The sequence below is a fragment of the Equus asinus genome, chromosome 1 (genome assembly GCF_041296235.1).
Source record: "Equus asinus isolate D_3611 breed Donkey chromosome 1, EquAss-T2T_v2, whole genome shotgun sequence".
In the NCBI taxonomy this organism is placed as follows: domain Eukaryota; kingdom Metazoa; phylum Chordata; class Mammalia; order Perissodactyla; family Equidae; genus Equus; species Equus asinus.
In genome coordinates this window covers 137,804,150-137,829,806 of record NC_091790.1, presented here as the reverse complement: position 1 = coordinate 137,829,806, position 25,657 = coordinate 137,804,150, and the positions used below count along the sequence as shown (strand labels likewise).

The following is a 25,657-nucleotide window of genomic DNA, read 5'->3' as shown; positions in this document are numbered from 1 at the left end:
TGTAAAATGCTAGAAAGAATGATACATACACGTACAAATCACTAGCCCGAGCATCAGAAAATCTAGGAATAGTCCTAAGCAAATCACTTTCCTTCTTTCTGCCTTTAATCTACCATTTCCCAGTGTGTATTTATTTCTTTAGCGTATTCAAGTCTAGTGTTTGTAATACACTTAGTAAACAATGTGATTAGGGGAGTAGAAAATCAAAGAAATAACAACCATGGAGAAGACAACTGAGGTCTGGGGAGACATTCTTATTAGCTTGATAGAGAAATAATAATAATACTTAAAATTTGTTCAACATTTATAACTTGCTAGGTACTGTACTAAGCACTTAATATACATTATTTACGGTTAATCATTTGTATGCTGTTCTATAGCAAGCCCTTCTAGAAATTTCTATCCAGACTGATGGAGAAAACCAAAAGGTCAGGATTCAAGGATTGATGCATGAGCCTTTTTCTGGGTCAGGCTGAGAAAATACTTTCTAAAAGGACACTAGGAATCTTGTACATGTTTAAAATCTTAAAGAAGCCCCCTCAGATAAGTATTCTAAGGATATATAATCATATACAATACAATGATATATAAGTACATTTATATAAACACCCACCCACCCACCTCCACCCCCACCCCCACATCATCTGTTGGCATCTGAGAGTAACAATGAAACGTGATAAGGATAAGGATGTAATCTGTAATATTTGGGGCTACCTGGAAGCTTTCTGATTTTTTAATGGGGGACAAGTGCCTTGAAACGAAGCAGAAGCCAAAAAAATTTGTACATACTTGCTTCAATTTCTGCTGTCAGTCCATTCTTTTACTCTGCAATGGAGAAGCTGAGGCCTTCACAAAAAGTAACTAAGGAAATATAAGTATGTGGAGGATAGTGCCTGGAAGGGAAGGTGATAAGGCTCAGGGGCACTCATGTTAGTGTTACTCTCTGTGCTGCCACTCTCTTCCTATGCTCCCCTTATATTGTTTGGTATTGGTGCACTGTGAGTGGGAACACCTCCCTTCCATCATATGCATTACAGAACGATATCAGATATGATATACAAAGAGTTACTGGTCAGCGCTACTGCTGTCTGCAGAAGTCATGAAAATGCTATCTGAATACAGTATAATGTTTAAAATTTCATCATCAATTGTGTCTGGAGAGTCTATCACACACTTGGTTCTACTGACTATATAGAGGTTTAAGAGGAATAAAACAATTCCTGCAATGAAGAGAACTTAGGACCTAAGAGAAGATCCTCCAGGAATTCTTCCTGCTCCTCTTTTTGGATTACTCATTTTTTAGGCCTCCGCTTACACACTACTTCCTCCAGGATCTCTGCTCTGATATCAAGACGGGTTAGGAAGAAGTCCCATGTGCTTCCCAAGCGCCCTGTACTTAACCATCCCCACACCGATCACCATGTCCTATGATTACCTACAGCCAGAGGTATGTCCTGCAAAATGTAAATCTGATCTGAGATGCTCCTAGCCTCTGCCCACCTGCCAGTCACTACCACACACTTCTCCAGACCTGGCTCTCTGAGCTCCAGCCCCGGTGGCCTTCTTTAACTTCCCTGAATGTGAACAGGCTCCTTTCCACCACAGGGCCTAAGTTCTTGTTGCCTGCCTTCATCCCTCCATTCTCAGCTTAATTTTCTCAGGGAAATCATCTCTGATGCCTGACCACCCTCGCTCCAATTCCAACTAAATCACATCTTATTATAGTCTCTTGTAACATCACGTGCTTCTATTTATTTTTACATGGTGCTTATATGATTACTATCTGTAATAGAAGAATGCAGGCTCTGAGGGTAGAAATTATGTCTGATTTAGTTACCACTGTATCCCCCAGAATAATGTCTAGCATGTAGTAGGTATCAAATATTTGTTAAATGAATAAACAAAATTGTTAAATGAATGAATGAATGTTTGTTGATATACATCTCTATTAGACTGTAAGTTCCATGAGGACAGGAGCTGTATCTTGTTTAACATTGAACCTTTTACATGTAGCATGGTACTTAACACATAGTAAATCATTAATAACTACGATTAAGTAAATAAATAAATGAAGAAATTTGAATAAATAAATGAAGAAAAAGCAAATATGAGGAGAATTAACATTTTCTAAGTGCCCATTAAGTGACAAATACTGATCATTTCCATACATTTAATATAAGAACCTTTAAAAAGAGATTTTAATATCCTTGTTACAATAGAGGAAGGTAGGGCTTAGAAAGATTATGTAACATACCTACATTTTATAGAGTGTGATCTCAAATCTCTCTGCCTCTAAAGGCTGTGTTCTTATCAAGAAGTAAGAAGAAAAGATTTTTCTAAATCAAGATAATTACCTGTACCACAGAAACGGATGGGTGGAGTTCATTGCATTCTGCTTTGTTTTTACAACTGCTTGCCCAGATAGAATAGGTCTAAAACAAAAAATACATGGATTAGTGCACAAAAATAGTTATGCCTTAAAAATTCTCAGTATTTTTTAAAACAGTTTTCTTTATTTATAACATTATACTTCATTGTGTTATTTAAAAACCTTCAGTAAAAACTGCCCATAGGTTTGCTCATCACTTGTTTTGGTGTGCTCAACTACCCAAATATTGGAAAGCAGAGAGAGAGAGAGAGGAGCATAGGTCTGTGCTTTTCTGGAAATAGTGATCATAAGGTAGTGATGGCTCTTCCTGTCAAACAGGTTACATTATATTTTTCCCCAAATTTATGACAACTTTTAAAATTCCTATTTCACTGAGCTCTCAGTTATTCTTTATGTTTAATTTACATATATATTCTCTTTAGAATTTATGTTCAATTAAAAATTAAAGAGAAAAAGAATTTTAAAAGATTTTATTTATTAAAAATAATGGATTAAATTCCTATCTCTTAATTTTCTAGATAATTTAGGATTTTGGAGAGCTAGAAGATTACATTTTGAAACTTACCAAGAAAGAAACTACCGAAATAAACAATAGAAAATTTGAAATTTTGTTTGAAAAAAGAGGTTCACCCTTTCCTTCAGAAAGTACTTGACGCTTCTGTAAAGCCAGATAAATGAAAGCAAACAACATTCCATGAAAGACTATCTGGAAAATAAGGAGAGAAAATTTGTTTTAAACAGCTACTTTTCAATAAATAGTAAAAGTATTTGGTAAATAAGGACAACAGGTATAAAACTAAGTAGGTTAAAAGCTTAAAGGCTTGAAGTTTCTATAAAGGACAAACTTCAAGAAATGAAATAAAGTCAATGATTATTAGAAATTATCAGCAACAGACAAGCGAACATCTCTCTCAGCAATGTGAGACGAGCTGGTGCATTTTAGCAGTTTCAACAATAAGCATGGAAATAAAGACAATTTAAAAGGAATGCTAAAAACTATTGTGAAGACTCATGATAAAATTTAAATGTACTCAACCAAGGTAAAATATATTTTATATTGGTACTTTCAATCAAATAAAACAACAATAACACCACTAAGATCATACTATTAAAAAGGAGTATTTGTATATAAGAATGAAAAAAAAAATATGCTGGACCAGAAACCACACAAGCTTTCTTTTTTAAACCAAGACTTAATGTAAGCTATCATATCATAGCACACTGCTCTAATGAGAAAGTTAAGAATTTAAAATTATTTGATGTCAAGACTTTAGCAAAGCTTTTTATTCACATATGGTTGTAAATTTTATTATTTTTATTATTTTTTTATTGAGAGCACGTTGATTTATAACATTATATAAATTTCAGGTGTACATCCTTATATTTCAACATCTGTGTAGACTACATCGTGTTCACCACCAAAAGTCTAGTTGCCATCCATCACTGTACAAATGTGCCCCTTTACCCCTTTCACCCTCCCCCCACTCCCCTTCCTGTCCGGTAACCACCAATCTGTTCTCTGTATCTATGTGTTTGTCTTCCACATATTCATATACGGTTTTGAAACGCAATGTAGTACACTGGACAATGCACAGGTATTGGAAATCCGGAATGGCACAGAATAGGCACCAAGAAAACATTTGTTGAATGAAAAAAGAGATGAACGAATGATACAAGGAAAAGGGGAAAGAATGAAAATGGGCAATTAATATTTATTCAGTGTCTATTATTTTCCAAATGCTGTGCTGGATGTTTTACATTTTCTCGGTCAATTGAATCTTAACCATCCTTCAAGATTAAATTCATGGAATCATCCATGACACTGCTCTCTCTTCTTTATACATGTCTACCACAAAATCCACACTGCCTAGTTTAGCACTCAATTATAAGTAGTAATCTTGGGTTTTACACCAGATTGTAAGGCTCAGAAGCCTGGTGGTATGTCTTCTTTCTCTAATACATCCCTCATAACGCTAACATGTAGAGCACATACTGGTGCTTAATAAATATCGTCTTGACTGGCTGAAGCATATACATATGAGAGACCAGCTGTAAGTCAAAATTATGACTCAAACAAAGCCCACTTTACAGACAACATTTTTACAGCATTTTCCTGCTGATATACATATCCATGCATACCTTTTCTCTGCTATAAAAAGGGAGAGCAGGGCTGCTTTGATTTATCAAATCAACATGTTTCTTTATTCTAAAACTAAATAAAAATAGATAAAAATTTTCCAAATAATTTTTTTAAAGTATAATTTGAAATGGCAAAAGATCACAAGGTAAATACATACGTAACGGTCTAACCTCCATCTGAACCACCATTCATACACATTCCCTTTCAGTTCAAAACACTTGGACAATGGCCAAAGAGAAAAGATCTTCTCAAATGCACCCTGAGAAAAGGAATCCAGAAAATAAATTAAGACGGTACAAGTCAATACTTGCTTTGCAGTTCTGTTACAAAGTGTAGTTTTCTAAAGGGAAGAGTATATAAGGGTCATTCACAATTTTAAAATTCTATTTATTTCATTTGAAAATATCACTTCATTTGAAATTCATTTGAAAATAAATTAATTTTACTAATGGCTAATAAAGATGACTTAAAACTTTTTGTTAACTTACTTTCAATGCACATGAAGGGCTACTGAGACTGCAAAATCTTTTAAAAAGCTGGTAATTAGAAAAGTAGTCCATTTAAGTACACGAAAGATTGCATTAATCTAGTACACGAAACAGCTAATACTGATTGATTAAAAAACAAAAGTATAAAAGACTTCAGCCAATATGATATCAATACCCTAAAGAATTGTGGTTAAGGTTAAAATATAGTTTTTCTTTTCTAAATGTCCTTAATGATCTATAATTAAACATTTGAGTTAAAAGAATCCTCTGAATTAGCTCATCTTACTTAATCAACTATACCCAAATGCCATTTCCAGCCTTTGAAACGAAGTTTACAATTTTACTCTGGTCAAGTTAGTGAATGATACCCTCTTATTAATCTGACAGCCTGGAAAATCTGGGAATGAAGGGGCAGAAGTCTTGGGTACATTCCTGCACATTAATGAAGTCTTTCAAAGAAGAGAACAAAAACTTCAATTTCCAGACTAAAGAATGACGACAAGCTCTATTAAGGGACGTTCCATTATTAAACCTAATGCCACAGCATAAAAAATGTAACGTTACAATTTTTAAAAAGGTTATTAAAAACCAAAGAAAAATATGAAAATAGTATTATATTTCAGGTAATGCTGAATCCTTAGGTCAGACGAACTTTCTTTTGATAAAATGTAATATTTTCCATTTAACCACAGAACTTAAAATGCTTATGGTTTATTAAAAATAGATCCTATCAAAATCTATGCCTCAGAAAATTAAGGATGATTCTTATTAAGAGTTGCCGTATAAAGTACTTGTAGATCATATATATATATAGATATGAAATATAAAAACGATATAATAGGTATATATGAGATAGAGATATATGGTCTTATAGATCATATCACATATATATGATGTATTTATAATTTAAAATTTTATTTCTGATTAAAATTTTATTTCTTATGTAATCAATAAACAAGTATTTATCGGGCAGCCATCTGTAAAAGACACTGGGCTATATGGGGCTACGTCCTTTTTTTCCTTGTTCAGTGGTTGACACTGATGCAAAGCTGGGGAAACCTTCTTAGTCTCTCTATTGAACCTCTGGGCTGCCTTCCTTTCTCTCCCTCAGATGCACCACAGTGTTAGGAATTTGAATGAATAACTGTGAAGCAGTTGCTGCAGTTGCCTGGCTATTTCTTTTTACATCTGCTTATTGTTTCCTCATTATTTTAAATATCTCAGGCAGAAAATGTTGGAGGTCAGGAAGAATTATATAAATGCTTTATGTCTAAGTATGACAATAAGTGTGAAAGTCTACAAAACAAACAAACAAATAGCTTTATAGGATTACACACACACACACACACACACACACACACACACACACAAAATGCTTACATGGCATTTGCACCTGACGCAGCCAGGTACAAGACAGAGAGTGCTAGAGATGGAAGTAAACTGCAGAATATGTCACAACTATAGACATTCAAATTAAAATATTTTGTTGTAAATATCGTGCTACCCAAGTAATATATCTGCCTGATGGACTGACCAGCAGGTAGCAGTTTGCCACCCTGCTAAAGTAGCTGAGAAGATCTCAACCATCATAATAGGAGGATAAAAGGTTAGAGAGAAGAAAATGATCAAAAATTTTATTAATAAACATGCTACATATATACAAACTTCTTTTGCTCCTAAGTTGGTTTTACTAACTGCTAAAATTTTACTCTGTGTAGTTATGGAAAAATCAAGCAACACTTTGAAGCAATGAATAATGCACAAATCAAGTCGCAAATTCTGTCAAGAGAATTTTGATCTCCACTTAGAGTAGTGTCTTGTAAGAGGCATTCAATAAACCTTTGATTGATCAAAGTCAAGTAAAATGGATTTTGAACAATTGCCAGAGGAAGAGCTTTAAATTGCTCTTACAACAAAAACAGTAGTGACAAAAGTAGATAGGTCTCAGAAGAACTACACTGAGTAGTCAACTATGGAGTGACACTTTTATTACAGTCATTAAAAAGTGAAACTTAAAAAAAAGCTTTGACTCTTATCACATACTTTAATAGACTTAAATTTTAAAATAAAATAGAACAAAACATAAACCAAAAGCATGTACAAACCTGAGAATATGCCAAAAAACATATACATAACAGCAAGAAGGCGAGTTTCAACAGTAAGCCAAAATGCCAGAAACAATTTCCTACGAGAGAAAATATTTAATTTACTAAGAAATATAAATTTACATTAGAAAACATTAAATACTCTCTATTTAATGTATTAATACTCTCTAATGTAATAATACTCTGCATGTTCTTAAACTAGTTTAAGCTGACTACAGGATACACAAAATATATCCAAGTAGTATAAATTACAAGTAGGACAAAAAGGAAAAAAAGGTGGAGGATCCTTGCTAGGAATGAGGCTACAATATACACCTGATACCCTATATAACTGCTGTTCATTGACTATAAATATATTTGAAAATACCTCCTGGATTCAATTACACATATTCATTATTGAAAGTTACAACAAAATTTAGAACAATATACTCAACGTAATTCTAACAAACACTCACTTTGAATCTAACTTAGGTAACACTGCTTAAACATTAAAGTTCTAAGGAGAGAGCTTAAGAACTCCCTAATGGACTAGGATTTAACCATGATGTATTTTAACATATGCATATTTTAAGTTGTATGTTCACAATAATACATATTGATTATTCACCTGATTAATATGCTGGGTTTGTGTTGAGGAATTAAACTGCAGAGGCTGTCCAAGGACACTAACGGACTTTCTTAAAGGCCGGAACACAACTCTTTCCTGAAAACTTATTTGGCATTATAACGGAAGTCAACAGAAAATATCTTTTGATATATAATATTTAGTTGAAAGAGTTAAGTTAAATACATTATTAAAAATAAAAACTTCTGGGGCTAGCCTGGTGGCATAGTGGTTAAGTTTGCGTGCGCTGCTTCAGCGGCCTGGGGTTCACAGGTTTGGATCCCTGGTGCGGACCTAGCACTCACTGCTGGTCATGCCACGCTGTGGCGGCATCCCAAATAAAATAGAGGAAGACTGGTACAGATGTTAGCTCAGGGCCAATGTTTCTCACAAAAAATAAATAAAAACTATTTTTCAAAAAAAGGGAAACTTTTATTTGAATGATATGATCTTGAGGGGGAAAAAGTATTAGGATAAATGACTGTGGCCTCACTTTGAACATTATCAATAACTGGTTATATAAAATTTGAAGATGACAACCTTTTGGGCACTTAGGTTTTCTTATATGTAAAATAGATAGATAATCACTGCTTAAAGAGTTGTCTAGAAGATAATTACATTAGTGCTTTTCAAACTTGTTTGACAGAAAAAGCCTTTTTGCAAATGAATGTTTACCCCAAATCTCAATATATATTAGAAATCAAATGAAGCAGAGCTGCCAAGATTGGAGCAGGATGTAGGGGCATGAAGCCCTGTTTGGCTTTCCCTTCTCTCTGCTAGTTGTCTCCATTCTGGCTCTGTGCAAGATAGTTTGAAAACTGTTGCATTAGTTAATATGTAAAACGGCTCTGAAAAATTTAAATTTAAAAAAGCAAAAACACAACACAATAAAAATACACACTATTATCCTACACTGTTAAATTACTTGAACTACTTAGCTGAAACCATTTAGAAACATAGCTTAAGAACAAAATTTCAAAATATCAATACTACACATAAATTTTAACTGTCTATATGTCTCAGTAAAAACAATAGCCTTTAGCAACTAAAAAGAAATTTAGTACATTGAAGGACTATATTTATTAACAATAATAAGAGAGCATATTTACCGTTTGCTTTTTTTTGGATTATCTGTGGCCATAGTGCTAAAGTTACATATATGACCATGAACCATACAGTGACCAAGGGGACAAAGTAATAGAACTGATAAGGCTGATCCATTACTATACACAACACCACTACCAGGAAATTGAGACGAAATAAGACCTATTGAAAACAAAAAGAAAAATGGTTTTCATTTCAGGTGTGCATGAAGAACAAAGATAGATTCTCTCTAACAGAGTATAAATGTTTATTTAAGACTAAAATAATAACAGTATATTTTACTAATCCCTAAAACTACATTTGTTCTACGATCACTGTAAAGAGTTGAATATAAAATATTTATGCATCAGTATATTAACTAAATCCCAGCAAAGCATCAGCCTGAGCTGTCCTCTGGCTACAATTACCATGTTGTTAAATGTAGAAAAAGACTCATAAACTTCCTTCCTAGGGCCATAGTTTATAAACAGAGATTAGATTACCTCAGCGAAAGAGTATCCATTTCATCTCTGTTTGATGTTGATTTTACCCCTTTTGGGATTGAGAGTTGTCATAGATACAATATAATATTACTTAAATTAAAAACTGTCTTTGGGACTTTTGTCACAGTCATTTCAGACAGTGTGATGTCATTCAAGGAACACAGAATTTGAGCAGATTGATATTAGAGCTGTCCCACTTACTATGCGACTGTAGGCAAATTATGTAACCTCTCTGAGCCTCAGTGTCCTTGTCTGTAAAATGAAGATCACACCTCAGGGTTGTAATGATGGGTAAATAAACTAATGTTCAGAAACTGCCTGGCACAAGGTCGAAACAATATTAATCCTCTTCTCAGAGAAAACATAGCATATTCTAATAAGCCCAGGTAATTGTAAATTTCTACAGAACTGAAGTGAATCAGCAATGTAGTCCCTTGTGTAATAGTTCTTTAATTATACATTCATCTAAATTATATTTTCCCTTCACTCAGTAATAAATTATTTACCTCAAAATTATTCATCTCAAATTAAATACAACTTTAAAGTGCTATTTCATAAATTCAAATTATTCATGGCCTTATAATGACCATATTCATATTTTCTCAACATTTAGGCACAAAAGCATGTTGAAATGAAAGAAAAAGAAAGTAATTGAATTCATTCCCACCTGACATACTCTATGGATTCCAAAATCTCCTTTGATCCAAAAGTATGAGAAATGCCCATACCCTGTCTGAAATAGATATGCAGCAACCAGAACACGAACGTGCATGTACACAGGCAAAAACTGTCGACAAAAATAAATAAGAAAAATATACGTTGGCACCATCATAACCAGTACATTTAACCAAGATAAAGGATCATCATTACCATTTGGCATTAGCCCAATGAGAAGATTTATTCTCAAAAGTTAGGCATTACAGCAGGGGTTAAGCAAATGTTCTTTGGAATCAGATATACCCAGATTCAAATTCTGACTCTGACACTTACTAGCTACGTGACTTTGAGTTTTCTAAACTGCAAAATTAGACTACCACCTCCTTTCCCAAAGGGTGTTTGTGAGAAATAAATGAGTTAATAAATGTGAAGCACTTTGTACATTTCATCCAGTTAGAAGTAAATATATGATATCCATAATTATTAATCAGCATATATGCTGAATATAAGGTCACTCTGGATTTCAGATTTCCAAATGAGAAGATAAAGAAAAACCAAAAACCTTACATTTTTGACTCCCTTAAATATGTAGACTTTAGACTTGTAAACAAAATTGCCGAATGACTACTTATAAATTTATTTAGCAAAAAAATACATATTTAAAAATATACAAACATAAGTTAGAAATATTATTTCCCTTCCACTCATTTTATGAAGTCATTTTATTTTATACTCCTATATCAATGTTTCGTCATGACCAAGACCCTTAGAATCACTTACCATGGTTTTTCAGAGCATCACCTCTTCACCTCTAAGTTGAATGAAATACAGCATATTTCTAATCTATATTCTATGGGAGTCAATTGGAAATATTTATCTCATTTACAAGCCTAATCCTCATAACCTTTCAATACTGTCATTCCACCTGTCTACCACCCATTGGTCCTTTAGGTGTATATTCATGCTCTCCACAACACAACTAGTGCACTGTTTCTTAAAATGATGTTTAAAAGGCTTGTTCAGTGACATCTAACCTTTGCAATTATAAGACCATTCTTTTAGGGATAATTACTAAATCTTTGTAGAATTTTTTTGGCTTCTATTTTTATAGACCCATCTGATCACCACTGTAATTATCCAGCATTAACACTGCTTATGGTCACTTTAGGTTAATGTGTCTTCCCAAAGTGATACTTTCTAGGATAAAATAAAATAATTAAGCAGACACCTTAAATAGATTTTATAAGGCCTTGAGTGTATGCATCTTTTGTATGTATCCTTGAGAATCCTATCTTTTAAGACACCTAGGGAGAAGGAAAAAATGATTTTGTCCAGGTACAGAAGGCACTGGGTGAGCAAAGAAAGGGTCCTCCCATCTCAGGGAGGAGGTAACACTTAGAAAGTATGACACATCCTATACGGTGTACAATGGCAGTCCATCAGTATCTGAGTTCTCTGAACACGGGAGAAAGAGAGGTCTAAGTTTTTTAAATTTTGAAAGTATAACAATATTTGGTCAAACTTCCTAAAATACAGTAAAGGGCAGACTATAAAACACAATAATCCAAGTTGTTATCTTTTTTTTTTTTTTTTAAAGATTTTATTTTTTCCTTTTTCTCCCCAAAGCCCCCCGGTACATAGTTGCATATTCTTCGTTGTGGGTCCTTCTAGTTGTGGCATGTGGGACGCTGCCTCAGTGTGGTTGGATGAGCAGTGCCATGTCCGCGCCCAGGATTCGAACCAACGAAACACTGGGCTGCCTGCAACGGAGCGCGCGAACTTAACCACTCGGCCACAGGGCCAGCCCCTAAGTTGTTATCTTTTGATAGTAACTTGCCTATTCTAAATCCTCTGCAATTGTCATCTACAAAGTTTCTTGCTAACTTTAAATTGTTCAACAGGATGACACGAAATACTATGCTTAGATTGTCAGTTGTTTCTACTACATTAAATTAAGGCCAAGTAAATACAAATAAATTATTGCCCTATCTTTTAAAAAAGTATCTATTTTGTTTTTACAACTATACATTGCCCTAGAGTCAGCAGGTGTTAGGAGAAGAATGGAAAGGCAGAAAGACTGGGTAGGAAATAAAGAGGGTCTCTAAATGGTAGAGAGTATAAAACACAAAAGAGTTGGTGCCCTTAAAGAAACATTAAAGTGGCATTATTGCCTATATTTTCTGAACTTAAATTCAAAATACTTACTGTACTTGCTCCAGATATATGATAAATCAAAATCACAAGTTGCATCCAGCCTTTCCATTCATCTGTTTGTTCTCTATTTAACACTTTAGTCTGTGTAAAAGAACCAAAATCTTTTAAAATTCATAATGAAGCTACTGTTTGAACAGTATACATTAAGTATGCGAAAATTTTTCTTACAGAATGTTAAAGCTAATGCTTCTGTCAAAAGAGCCTTGGGGGGGAAATACAATTAAAGATTGCCATTTCACTTCTTGATAAACATACAATAAAACTATTTAAAATATAATATAAATTGGAAAACTAATATAAACTAAAAAAGATTTTAAATATTTAAGTTGACATTTATGGTTTTAGATTAAGATTACATTTAAATTATGACAGATGTGCTTGTAAAACTAAAAGATGGCATTTTATAATTTTAAGAAAATCTTAGAATTTCAGTTAGAAAAGATCTTACAGTTCCCTTACACTTTATTGTGAAAAAAAGCTCTATCATTATAGTTTATTTTCCCTAGAGTATTCTCACTGGAGATGAAAAACTGATTAATCATCCTCATATGAGAGCTATTTCTTAGAATAGAATTTATTAATTCAAATAGATCATGCCTTATAAAGGAGTCACACTAATATTCTTAGCAACTACAGCAACGCTAAAATAAGAAATTCAGAATATTGCAAATAGTGCCCACATTATTAGATAAGTTCTAATTAATGTGTATATATGTCTACTGTATAAATATATAAATATATGTGCATACAGGCATTTATTAATATAATTACTTTTTTTACTTTATAAAAGATAAAAGTATTTTATGTTTGAAGACCATTATAAAACTGGGAGTGCCTCCACTTTCTCCATCCCAAGCAGGCAAAATAACACTAAGTCATGACATCTTTTTCACAGGTCATTATTTTCCAACTTTCCAACAACCTTTATGAGACTCTTAAGAGTCCACTAAGTGAATTACAACTGCAATATTCCTCTTTTTTATGTACGTTTGTATATTCTGGCATAATAAATGATATTATTTCTTTAATTTAGAGTTTGTAATGAGATAAGAAGAATAACATGACCTAAAAAGAAAATAACTCTTACCTCTTTAGTATTTTCATTGTAAAATACTCCCAAAACCAAGATGTAGATAATTGGAATAAAGAAAGTTGAATGTGTATAAAATTTGTTTTCCTTCATAAATAGATTTGCACGGTCACACATATAGAAATAAGCCATAATCAAGCCAAGTTTGCAGAAAGACTGTAAAAGTATTTCTAATGGAGACACAGGGGTATTGATAATATTTTTCTTTTCCTCTCCACTTTCCAAATCAGTACATGGCTTATTCTTCCGATGAGCATTACGATGAATTATATAAAAAATTAAATATCCGACAATAGATAAAGTGAAAAAACAAGCAGCTAGCTTCTGCATGAGAGTAAGAGGAGGCCGAGGTTGACAACAGGAACCATCTACAGGCTTCAAAATCTTATTGCAATACACGTTCATGAGAATCATTGCACTCTGTGAACAAATCAAGTTATTTGGTTATTATCTTGTCAGTAGTGTATTTCTCCTGTGAATACTACTGACTTTTCAGCACTGAAACCAAAATGCTTTTGTACTTTTTGCTACCATTTCCCAAACACTCATGCAAATAATGGCGGTTCTTCAATTTGGAATAGCTAGTTCAGGGCTTTTCAAACTTCTTGGGCTATGATCCATAATGAAAAATTCATTTTATAATGTGATCCAGAACACACACACAGGAAATAATGGCAATCCTTACTACTTGGAATGCACGCTGATATTTTCTATTCTAGTCTTTTAAAAAAAAACAAAACTGATTTCATTGCCGCTACTGGGCCATGACCTTCAGTTAAAAAAATAGATGTCAAAGACCAAAGAATTTTAATTAGCAGATTTTCAATAAAGAAGATACCAGGATACTTAAGACAGTCTCAAGCTTTAGATATGGAAAAAAAAACAAAACGTAAAATAACTGCCATTGAAAAATAATTCTTAGCTCACAATATTTGTAATATGTCTTTCATTTGGTTTACAGTTTATTGACCACTTAGGATGCTACAGTTTTAAGATTTCTAATGTTAAAAAAAATGTGGAATCTTCGACATGGTTTCATTATAATAAAAATATTCTAGGCAAGCTGTCAAGATTCTGTCTAGTTAAAGGTTCAGTCAAATCTAGTTTTATAAAAACTTTATAGTTTACGCATCTTTGAAACTCTAAGATGATTATATTATTTAAGCCTAAGCATTCAAAATACTCAACTATTTAGAAAATCTCATTCTTTCAGCCCTGAGATTTCAGGAGGTTCTGTGCCTGCCATCCCTGCAGATGCTAGCCTACAAACTCCATCCCAGGTTCTTAACCAGTTTCAGGGGGTCCATAACACCCCTTAAAGTATATGGAGAACTATGTGTGTGTATACGCAAACATCTGCAGGAGAAGAACGGAATCATTGCTTTTTATCAGATACTCAAAGGAGTTATGTGATCCTCAAAAAGGTTAAGAATCACTGCTTTATAAGAAAACTAACTCTAAATAATATCTGTTGTACTGTGTGAAAATGTATAATTATACAGTTCTCTTTCACACTTAATCTAAAATCTCTTTCCATCCATCAATCTGGATTTGTTCAGTATGCACTATGTACCTTGAATACTGCTTAGTGTATAAGAACTATAAAGAAATAATAAAAATTATTCCACATATTAAAAAATGTGCTCTTCACAGAAGTCAATCTTGTAAGTTTAAGGTTTAAGGAAAAGAGAACATAAAGCAGCAGTTTTCAAACAAGAGTGTGATGAGAACTTACAAGCTTGTTATGAGACAAGACATATTGAGAGTGACTAGCACTCAATAAATGAAGTTTCATTTCCTCTCTTCCATAACTTCTTTTTCTCTTAGAGTACACTAAAACTCTCACTTATATCTTCAGCTAGATGATAGGAAGTAAAATTATTTCTAGATGTAGGGTTAGATAGAATAACTACAAGTAATTAAGATTGCAATAAAATAAATTATTAGCAGGTTCTAGTGACTTATATCTACAACCAATTAGATATTAGATAGTTTCTATCTACTGACAGATACAAGAATTCTTACAGTTTCTCTGCTTGATTCAGGAAGATGTAAGCCATCCAAAGATTCCATGATGGTTTCTTGAGCAATTAATTTGGAAACACTGAACATCTTAACATTCGATTTAGAATTTCTGGTGCTACTATTCAAAATACTGACTGCAGCTTCATTGTAGGCATCTATCTTCTCATTAGTGATCATTTTTCTATTTTCACTTAAGAGATCTTCATAAACAGGATCTGCACATGAAACACATTTTTAAAAACCCATTTAAAATATCCCTATGGGTAGAAGTTGTGATCATACAAGTTAGTTGATTGCATTTCATACTTTGTTTTTCAAGATCAGAGAATTCCAGGCACCTATAATTTATTTTTAAATAAAGTTGGCTAAAGTTTGTAATAGATTTCCTATCTTACATTCAATTTTTTTTTTTTCTTAAAGATTGGCACCTGGGCTAACAACTGAATTATATTCAATTTTTTAATCAACCAATATTTCCCTCAAATTTAAAGAACTTTTATCCCTCTTTTCGCTTTCAGGAAACATTTTTATGCATGTCTTAAGAGTTTAAAATTTTTGGATGCTGGGTTATTCTGGATAACAGGAATTTAAAACTGGATTATGGAAGACTGCCTAATTAAGAATAGCAGCCAATCTTTTTTCTCTCCTCTCACTGCTTAATTTTGCAAACCTTCTTCATACAATTAGGAGGTAATATTATTGAGGACTGAGGTCTCTTATCACTTACCATAATAATTTAACTTTTTCAAATTTTAGTAAAAGGTTAACAATCCCTCTTTAACTAAAATAGGGATTGTGGAACAGATTATCCCCACCCTTGTTATTCCTCTCAGCTTCACATTCAACTTGGAAATAACCAGAAGAGTTTCTGACAACTTGAATTGCTAAAATACCTAAGGCATTTCATATTGTACAAGGTATTAAATAATAAACATTCAATAAACTCCTGGAAGGAGCTGATCTAATGTCAACTTTCTCTTAAAAGAATTTCATTACCAAGTATAAATTAGATAGTATGAATTTAAATACATTCTATCAATTCCAAAGAATATTTGTTTTTAATGAGTCTAATATTATGAAACAGACAAGAATTTTTTTCCCTATATTTCCCAATCATAATAATTATACTTTGTAAGAAATAAAAAATTAGAGATAAACATTTTCTTTGCCTTTAGAATGTATTCTCTTTGTTATATTTTGCAGCCATTGTGTCTGCTAAGGCTCTTTGGAGGATATTTTTATTTATTTATTATTTATTTTTTACTTGTCATATTTATTGGTCTGTTCCTTAAGTTGAAGAAAGGAAAGAAAACACCTCAAATTTATTCTAACTTTGCAAACCTTATTTCAAAATTTATTCTCATAAAGCAGTAATTTTGCTTCTTGAAATAGGAGATAATAAAAACTCATGCCTCAAAATATATATAAAATGCTATTTTTTCATTACTCATCCCTTACCTTGTAAGACCCAATACACATCACTAGTCTTTGCCAGTTTTTCTAACAGTGGTGCTATGGAGGTAATGTTCATCTTATACTGGGAAAGGGCTTCATTGCTGCCATTGTGAATCTTGATGGACCACTAAGAGGAAGGAAAAATTACGCATTAATTCAGTATTTATCACAAAAAAATTACAGCATATAATTTACTCTATCATAACAAAGGTTATTATTTTAAGATAAGCCCCATTTTTATTCGATTTAGAATAAAATATTGTCCGATTATTTCATGAAATAGATGAAGGCAGTTAGAAAAAGCTGATATAAAATTAGGCTTTCAATATATAACATTCAAGAAGAAAGTAATTTTAGATATAAAATAATATTGACGTTTAACACCAAATTTCCTAAGTTCATCCAGAACTTTTTATTAAAATTCATCAATCTCATTAATTATAAAAGAAATAGGAATTAAAATATAAGTACAATCAAGAATTCTATTTAACATCAGTTAACATTTTCTTTGCATGTTCTTAAGTATGAAACAAAAATCACTATGTGAGAATACAGATAACAACTTACTGTGGCAGCTCCTGCTACAATTACATGGGGCTTTGCAACAGAATCCTAAAGAAAGAAAAATCTTTATAATAGTGTTATATCCAGTTCAGGGAATTAATATAAGTAACATCACTTAATTTTTTTCTTAAATTTAACTTCTTCTGCCTTCTAAATGTGTTCTAATTTTCTAGAGTTCCTTATTGGACAAGATGGACAACCAATGCCTAAAACCTTCATAGTTACATGGTTATATAGGCTGGCTTGTATGGTTAATTCTCTGGTGATATTTAAAAAAAACAAAAACCAAAAAATACAGCTGAAATCTAATATGGCCTAGTATTATTCTGAATTCTGAGTAAATTGCTTAGAGTAAAGCTCTTGTATATTATGTCAGCCAACTAAAAAGTATTCTTGAAAGCCTACAGGGTACTCAGATAAGTGTTAAATAAAATACAAGGTCAGTGCTCTAAAGAAACATAATCTTTTGGGAAAGCTAAATCCAGTTATGCATTTAACAAAATAAACTGACAATTATTATAGACCACAATGTGGAAAAACAAGGAGAAATTTGGTAGAAATCCACACCAACTGCAAACTGCACATCAATAATACTACCAATTATATAAAACTTAGTCATTTACTAAGTACTTTCTCTTAAATTAGCTCATTTTAATATAGACTCCTGTTGCCTGTGAGATGGGCAGGACAACACTATCCGTATCTTATGAAGTAAGGATACAGACTTTACATGTTTATAGGGTACTGCTGAGGCCTGGCAGGGACAGAGCCAGAACTTAAGTCTTCTGACTCCTGAGTTCCATGCACTTTCCACAACACAGATGACCTGATATTACAATCATGTGCACGGGATACTATTAAAAATTAAAAAATTAGAAAATCTGACTCATGTACATATATATAACACGACAGTTACTGTTTCATTATAAAGGTTATACATGCTCAGTGTAGAAAACTATGAAAGCAGAGAATAACAACAAAATCAACCTATTTCCCTTCAGAGATACTCCCATTTCCAGTCTAGCGTGCTTCATTTTACATTGCTATTTGAGTGAAACTTTTTCTTCATCCCTAGGTGGCTCCCTTTCTCATTCTTCACAGTGCTTATCCCAAATCTTATTTTCCCTTACACAGGTCCCTCTTGTCCTCCTCCTCCTCACTTTCAGGATAAAGTCTAATTCTCAAACTTCATAGAGAAATAGACTTCACCTGGCTTGTGTGCTCTTGCCTTTCTTCTTCCAGTCTTATAACTTTATCCATATACTCAGCCTATTTTCCTCTGACAAGAGAGTAAAGAAAGCATGTCGCTATTCTTCGTAATGGCTAATCCTTTACTCTGTGTCTATACCCCCTCCCTTTTTACTTCTGGGACTATATTCATGAATTATCTCCTCTAACTCTCGTATGAGCAGTTTCGTCCTCCTTCTCTACCCTTCTTCCTTCCTCAATCTACAAAGTGTTAAATCATCTTTATCCTCAAAAGATGCTCCTTCAACTCTGTCTCACTCTCAAATTCTTCCCCCTCACACCCTTAACCAACAGATTACATGGACGAGCATTCTGCCCTCACTATGCCCATTTCTTTCTCTCTCATTTATGTTTCAACTTCTCATGTTTTGATTTTGGCCTTCACCATCCCTTAAAACTGCCCTCAGAGTCCACTAATGAACTGGATTGCCAACTCCTGTAGCTTCATTCTACCCTGTCTGGTTCCTAAAGTGACCTACTTGACTATCCACTTTTTAAATCTCTTTCCTCTCCTGTGTATTATGTTAGTTATTCTTCTCCTGTTTTTCTTTCCACCCCTTTTACTGCCTCTTCTCAGAATCTTTTTGATAGTTCCATTCCTAAGCTCTCTTCTTTAAGTCCAACTCTCTGCCTATTCAATTTCTTCCATTCAAGTAACTTCAAATGTCACCTCGCTCCATAGCAAGACTCCTCAGACTTCTTAATGACCACCATTCACATAGAGATGTAAATCTAAATCACTCATTTCTTCACAATTTAGCCTAATTTCCTACTACTACCCCACTATATTGTATTCTCCTGTTTAAAACTTTCAGTGGTTCTCCACTACCCTCAAAATAAAATCAATCCAACATTCTTATTTTGGGGAGATAGACTCTGAAGTATTTAGAAGTAATCAAAAAATGGATAAAGTAAATCGATACCCTATCAAATAGAGCTTAGGATATTATTCATAGTCTAGTATCTGCTTACCTCATCTCTTAGGTCTCTTCCAAAATGAAGAGTATAAAATTAACAACCAAACCAAACATAAATAGAGGAGCACTTTGAATTCTAGCTCTACCCACATTAAAACTGCCGGTGATACCTTGAATAGGCTATACTCTATCTTCAGCATCCTTGCATATGCTATTTCCTTTGCATGGAATAACCTCCTTTCTCACTCCAGACCCACCTTTAAGATCATTTTATCTGAAAACTAGTTTTAAAAACTTTAAAAATTAGATTTAGCGCCTATCCTCTGTAATCCTATTTACCCTATACTTTCCCTATTTTGGCACTTGTCACATTGCTTCCTTAATTACCTATATCTGCCACTCATCTAGTAGCTCTTTGAGGAAAAGAACTCTATTATGTTAACCAGGGTACCAACAGTTTTTAGCCTAGTGCTGAGAAAACAGCAGGTGATTTATAAATATCTGTTGACTAACAGTAGAGTCGTCTAAATTCAACTTTGTTTTTATGCCTGTAGACTTCTATTAGGCTACTTCAGTTAGTTAGTATATCTTTCTAACCCACAGTTCTTTTGGAAATATTATCTCCTCGGTAAAGTGGGTTTTTCTTTTTTTTTTTTTTGGTGAGGAAGATCGGCCCTGAGCTAACATCTGTTGCCAATCCTCCTTTTTTTGCTTGAGGAAGGCTGTCGCTGAGCCAACATCGGTGCCAATCTTCCGCTATTTTGTATATGGGATGCCACCACAGCATGGCTTGATGAGCAGTGTGTAGGTCTCCGCCTGGGATCCAAACCTGCGAACCCCAGGCTGCCAAAGTACAGTGTGCGAACTTAACCACTACACCATCGGACCAGCCCCGGGTAAACTTTTTTAGATCATCACCTATACTCTAACCAACCCCAACCCTAAGGACCTCCATTCATAGTGCTTTTATAGTCCTTGGTGCTCAATACTGTTGTTACTCTTCATCTTACCACATCATTATTCATCAAAAAGTCACTATCTACTAGACTGTAAATTTCGAGGGCTGAGACTGGGTCTAATTCCCAGCCACACTCCTGATACTCAGCAGAAAGCTAAAAATAGTACATAAAAAATAAAAACATAGATCTTTGTATTCTCAGGATCTAGCAGCTTGCTATGGAATTAGTCAAACATAAATACATAAATATATGCATACATACATATTCTTTGAATGAATGAAACCAATAAACTAATCAATCTTAGATAATTACATGGCCATCTACCTGAAAAAGTTGAATATTTCTTTTGACCAATAATCATAAGGAGTCTAACATTAGAATCTAAAGCTCCAAAAACTAGTTTTAGCTAATTACAAGAATTGAAAATCTGGTTAAGGGGGCCGGCCCTGTGGCCAAGTGGTTAAGTTTGTGTGCTCCACTTCAACGGCCCAAGGTTTTGCCGATTCGGATCCTGGGCTGGACGTGGCACTGCCTGTCAGGCCATGCTGAGGCGGCATCCCACATGCCACAACTAGAAGGACCCACAACTAAAAATATACAACTATGTACCAGGGGGCTTTGGGGAGAAAAAGGAAAATTAAAATCTTTAAAAAAAAAAAAAGAAAATCTGGATAATCAACATATCTCCAGGTTAGTAATTAATAAGGGTTTTCTGTAATCTTGCAAGACTTATAAATTATATTGCAATGATGTTTGTTTAACTGAATTTCTACTACTTTAATGGATATACTTTTGGGACCAGCACAAATATGAAACATGTTTAAATCATTTGAAATATACATATAACATTATTCTACACTTCTGGACATTTAAAAACTTATCAATAGAAACAAAATACAATTAATTGCGCAAGATCCCAATTTATCACAAAGTTGAATTCTAGAAGTCTGCATGTTTGGTTTTTGAAAACTTAAAAACACTTTCTCAAAGAAACAAAGCTAGAAATGTTAACTAAGTTCTCACCAGATCCCACAAAAGCCTATTTGGTGTATGATGTGGTTGCAGTACTAAACATTTACTGTGAAAAGAAGCAAAGAAAAACACCATTGCAGCACAAGTAATTAAGCAAAACAAGGTCAACAAAATTGAATATTGTTTTATCCATCCAAAATGCAAATACTTCTGGGAAAGAATACAGGTTTAATTAAAGGACAGACAAGGAGGCTATATGTGGGCTACTGTGACTACTGGAGGTTCTAAACTGGACTTGTGAGAACTTAGGGCTTTTCTGAGGTTAATAGTCTACTTGCCCTTATATCTAATTTATCTCCAAACATTATGAACCAAAACATACTAGGCCGGACTTTTGGTCACAAATGTAATGACAAAAGGGAAGAAAACAGGCTATTAAGGAAAAGCTTCCTGAAGTATCTGGGCATGAGTTTGAAGGATAAAGTGGAAATATGCTCAAGAGGATGTGTATTATGCTAGAGAGATTACCTGGGTTTGAATGAACTGAGCTACAGCAGTAACAGAAAATTTTAAGTCTGGAAAGTATGGTATAAGCATCCCATATGGTATAAGCCTTAGGGTTAGAATGGCGATAGCAGAGATGCTAGATCAAAATGTCTCTTCTCAGTAAAATGATAGAGTCAATACAGCACAGCTTAATTGCTATCAAGAAGGTTGGTATGAAGTACAGGAGAGTGGGACAGTGAGCAAGGGGGAGAAAAACAACGGATGCTCATGAGCTTTAAAAATTTGGCTGCTCAAAACCCAAAAGGCTGTATTTTCAAATACAGACCTCAGTCCACACTTTGATACATTGTTTCATAGAACCATTAACTTCTGGATGCCACAGAAAATCCTAAAAGAGAAATTAAGAAAAGAAAAAGTCAAAGAAACAGATATGCCCACCATTCAAAATAAACATTAGCATATCTCTTAGAGAGTACAGAAAAGAAAAACACCACCTTGTCTACATCTTCATCTCTCAGCTCAACTTGGCAAGAATCTCACAATAGTGCTCCTTGTATCCACTTTTGCCTCCCTCTAAACTACTTTCCACATTTTAGCCAGAGTAATCTTTTAAAAATTTAAATCTGATCTTGCTACATCCCTGCTTAAATATTCAAGGCCTTCCAACTCCCCTCAGAATAAATTCCAAAGTCCTTAAAATTGCTAAGAAGATGCAGGATCTGGCCTCTGCCTACACATTCTGCCTCTTCTCCTGACACTTTCCCCCTTGCTCTAAGTACTCTGCTGGTTCTCATTCAGCTCCTAGAATGCATTATGTGCTCCTTTTTCTCCTGGACTTTGCACATACTGTCTCTTCTTCCTACAGTGCTGGTACATTCTTCCACTGAGCCTGACAAGCTCCTACTTATGAGGCCTCAGTTAAAACATCACTTCCTCAAGGATGTGGTTCCTTTAGTTCCTTGCTCTATACATTCCTAATGCCCCACTTTTTCCTTTTTGCCATCCTTATCCCACATTCAACTGAATGTAGAAAACTATAATGACTTGCAAGCTCTGTTAGGTCTAGGACATTTTTGTTTTGATCCCCACCATATTCATAGGAGAAGTCGCTGTCACTGGAAATTCAGAAAATTCACACATGTTCTTTCATGGACACATACTAGTTTCAAATTAATGTACAAGACTATTTTTCCCTTGATAAAAATCTGAAACCAAGTTTTCTATTTTATTACACAAAACAGTGAAGAGAAACATTCACTCAATTATTTTACTATTCTGATCTATTCTCCATACACTCAAGTATATTTAATATGTATAAAGGATTGGCTGATCCGCAAATAAATTAACGAATGAATATAGTTTCAACATTATAACATTTAGCTTACTATTACATGGACTTACTACTTTAACTGACGCAATCTTGTCTTCAAAAGGAATGTTTTCATGCTGCCATAAAAAAAGAGAGACAACAGAGAAATATTAACGTAAAGATTAATTTTATGTAAATAACTTTCCCTTTAGCTGTTTTAATTCATTTACACACCATATCTCAATTATCTATATTCAACCCGAAAGGAAAAAGACCTGCTAGAATACCAAGAAGTAAGTGATACTAGTTAAATTGTTCATATGTGATTTTCAACATCTAAGATATAATTCAAAGATAAAACGTTAACTACAAACAAGTAGACATGTGAACATGCTTATATAAATTATCTTTTTGCCAAGCTTGCATCAATTCCAATTTAGTCCTAGTATTATTATCTATAGCAGGTATGGATTGCTTCCCTACATTTGCTGAGTCCCTTCCAGTTAGACAGGACCACATGGATAAGTCTGGCCAATGTAATGTGGCTAGATATGATGCGGGTAGCTCGCAGGCTGAATTTCCCAGGGTATTTCTCTCGTCTCTGGCTTAACCTGATGCAGAGACCGAGAGACTGAACGTTCCAAATGGTACAACTGCAAGATGGCAAAAATTCCAACAGCAGGAATCCCTGAATGACCACGTGGAGCAAAGCCTCTTGCCAACCCACCTAGGAGATGCAGTGCTAAGTGAGAAAAGAACTTCTGTTTTGTTAAGATTGTAGGGTGGTTTGTTGCTACAGCAACATCTAGCCCATTCTCATCAATATACTAGTATAGGTCCTGTCTGAACAGAGTGGACATATATGACTCCGGGCAATTGTAGGTTTCACTTTGAAGACTATAGTAGATAAATAGTCCAGCTGTAGAAAAAAATCAAAATTTAGAGACAACTCTTGTAACCAAGTGTTCCATGTAAAGAATAGAAATCCTTTCAGAGTTAAAAATCCAGAGTGGGGAAAAAAAATCCAAGGTGGAATGGGGGATAGAGGGGGTCAGTAAGAAACTAATTCTCTTCCTAAAACCTAGGTTGAAATGTTTTCCTTAATTTAATCAGACAGACAGTTTTTATTTTTATATCTCTGTGAAATAAAGCTTGCTTTATAAACAGGTTAACTTTTAAAATTCTTGTTAGTCCTGCTCAAGCGTCATTTCCTGAAAGGACTCTTGGGACCATTAATTCAATGGAACTTTAAGGTATGTTATATGAAAAGAGCTTCCTTGGTCAAATAAGTCTGGGAAATACTGGGTCAGGGAAAATCACACAGGTATTTTCCTCCTCCTATGCCATCCTAACCTTGCTAAAATTCTTCCTCAGAGAAATAATGTGTCATGAACTTTCTTTTTTCTTCTTCTGCATAACTCAGTTAATTCAATTCAATCTCTTTCTTCTTTTTCCTTTATTATTTTAATGTAACATTTGATATATACAAGAGCATATGTCACATATATGTAAGTCATAAAGTATAGTAAAAATAAATAAGCATTCATGAATCCATGGCACAAATCAGAGCACTGCCAACACACTGAATGACTTTTGCGGACCTCACCCTCTCTTAATTCCTTGCTTCACCCAAAGGAAACTACCGTCTTAAATTTTGTCTATATTTTGCTTTCTTTTTCACTATATAGTTTTGTCATACGTATATGCATGCTTAGATGATATATTATTTAGTGTTGTTGGCTTTCCCTCCAACTTTTAATTTTGAAAAATTTCAAACTTACAACAAAGTTGACAAAATTATAATAAACACCGAAACACCCTTTCCCAATTGTTAACATTTTCTACACTAGCTTCATGTCTCTCTTTGCACACACATATAGTTTTTCTTTTTTGCTGAACCACATGAAAGTACATTGCAGACATCCTAATATTTCATCCTTAAAAACTTAGGCATGTATCAACAGTTTATGAGATATAGTCTCTCTCATACATCTTTCGGACTTCGTATTTTTTGCTGTTGTTAAATTTAATTTCTGCGACTAAACTAGGTATGTATAAAATGGTATCTTGCTATGGTCTTAATGTGCCTTTCCCTCATTACGAATGAGGTTAAACATCTTTCAGATTTACACTGGGATTTATGCTTCCTCTTCTGTGAAATGCCTGGTCATGCCTTTCCTGTTTTCCATTGGTTTGTCTTTCTTATTAATTTGTGATTCCTTATCTCTCTTGGATGTAAGAGAGGTATCTTCTCTGGTTTATAGCTTGTCTTTTTTCTTTAAGGTATTTATTTTATTTTATTTTTTTAAAGATTGGCATCTGAGCTAACATCTGTTGCCAATCTTTCTCTTTTTCTTTTCTTCTCCCCACAGGCCCCCAGTACATAACATAGTTGTATATTCTAGTTGTAGGTCCTTCTGGCTGTGCT

General features: G+C 33.8%; 1 protein-coding gene across 5 annotated transcripts in view; it reads right to left on the bottom strand.

The window, feature by feature from the left end:
- CASD1 (CAS1 domain containing 1) overlaps positions 1-25,657 on the bottom strand; it is a 46,781-nt gene that overhangs the window by 5,608 nt on the left and 15,516 nt on the right. For 4 of the 5 annotated variants that reach the window (XM_014853354.3, XM_044767183.2, XM_044767192.2 and 1 more), the window contains 13 exons: positions 23,322-23,366; positions 22,246-22,308; positions 17,321-17,365; positions 16,757-16,880; positions 15,299-15,513; positions 13,271-13,693; positions 12,175-12,264; positions 9,980-10,099; positions 8,836-8,992; positions 7,123-7,202; positions 4,687-4,788; positions 2,955-3,095; positions 2,355-2,432 (listed from right to left, as the gene is read on the bottom strand). In XM_014853354.3, the coding sequence (XP_014708840.1) occupies positions 2,355-2,432; positions 2,955-3,095; positions 4,687-4,788; positions 7,123-7,202; positions 8,836-8,992; positions 9,980-10,099; positions 12,175-12,264; positions 13,271-13,693; positions 15,299-15,513; positions 16,757-16,880; positions 17,321-17,365; positions 22,246-22,308; positions 23,322-23,366 (1,683 nt within the window). The remainder of the gene's footprint in view (positions 1-2,354; positions 2,433-2,954; positions 3,096-4,686; positions 4,789-7,122; positions 7,203-8,835; positions 8,993-9,979; positions 10,100-12,174; positions 12,265-13,270; positions 13,694-15,298; positions 15,514-16,756; positions 16,881-17,320; positions 17,366-22,245; positions 22,309-23,321; positions 23,367-25,657) is intronic. The other variant, XR_001399977.3, reaches the window with a different exon arrangement.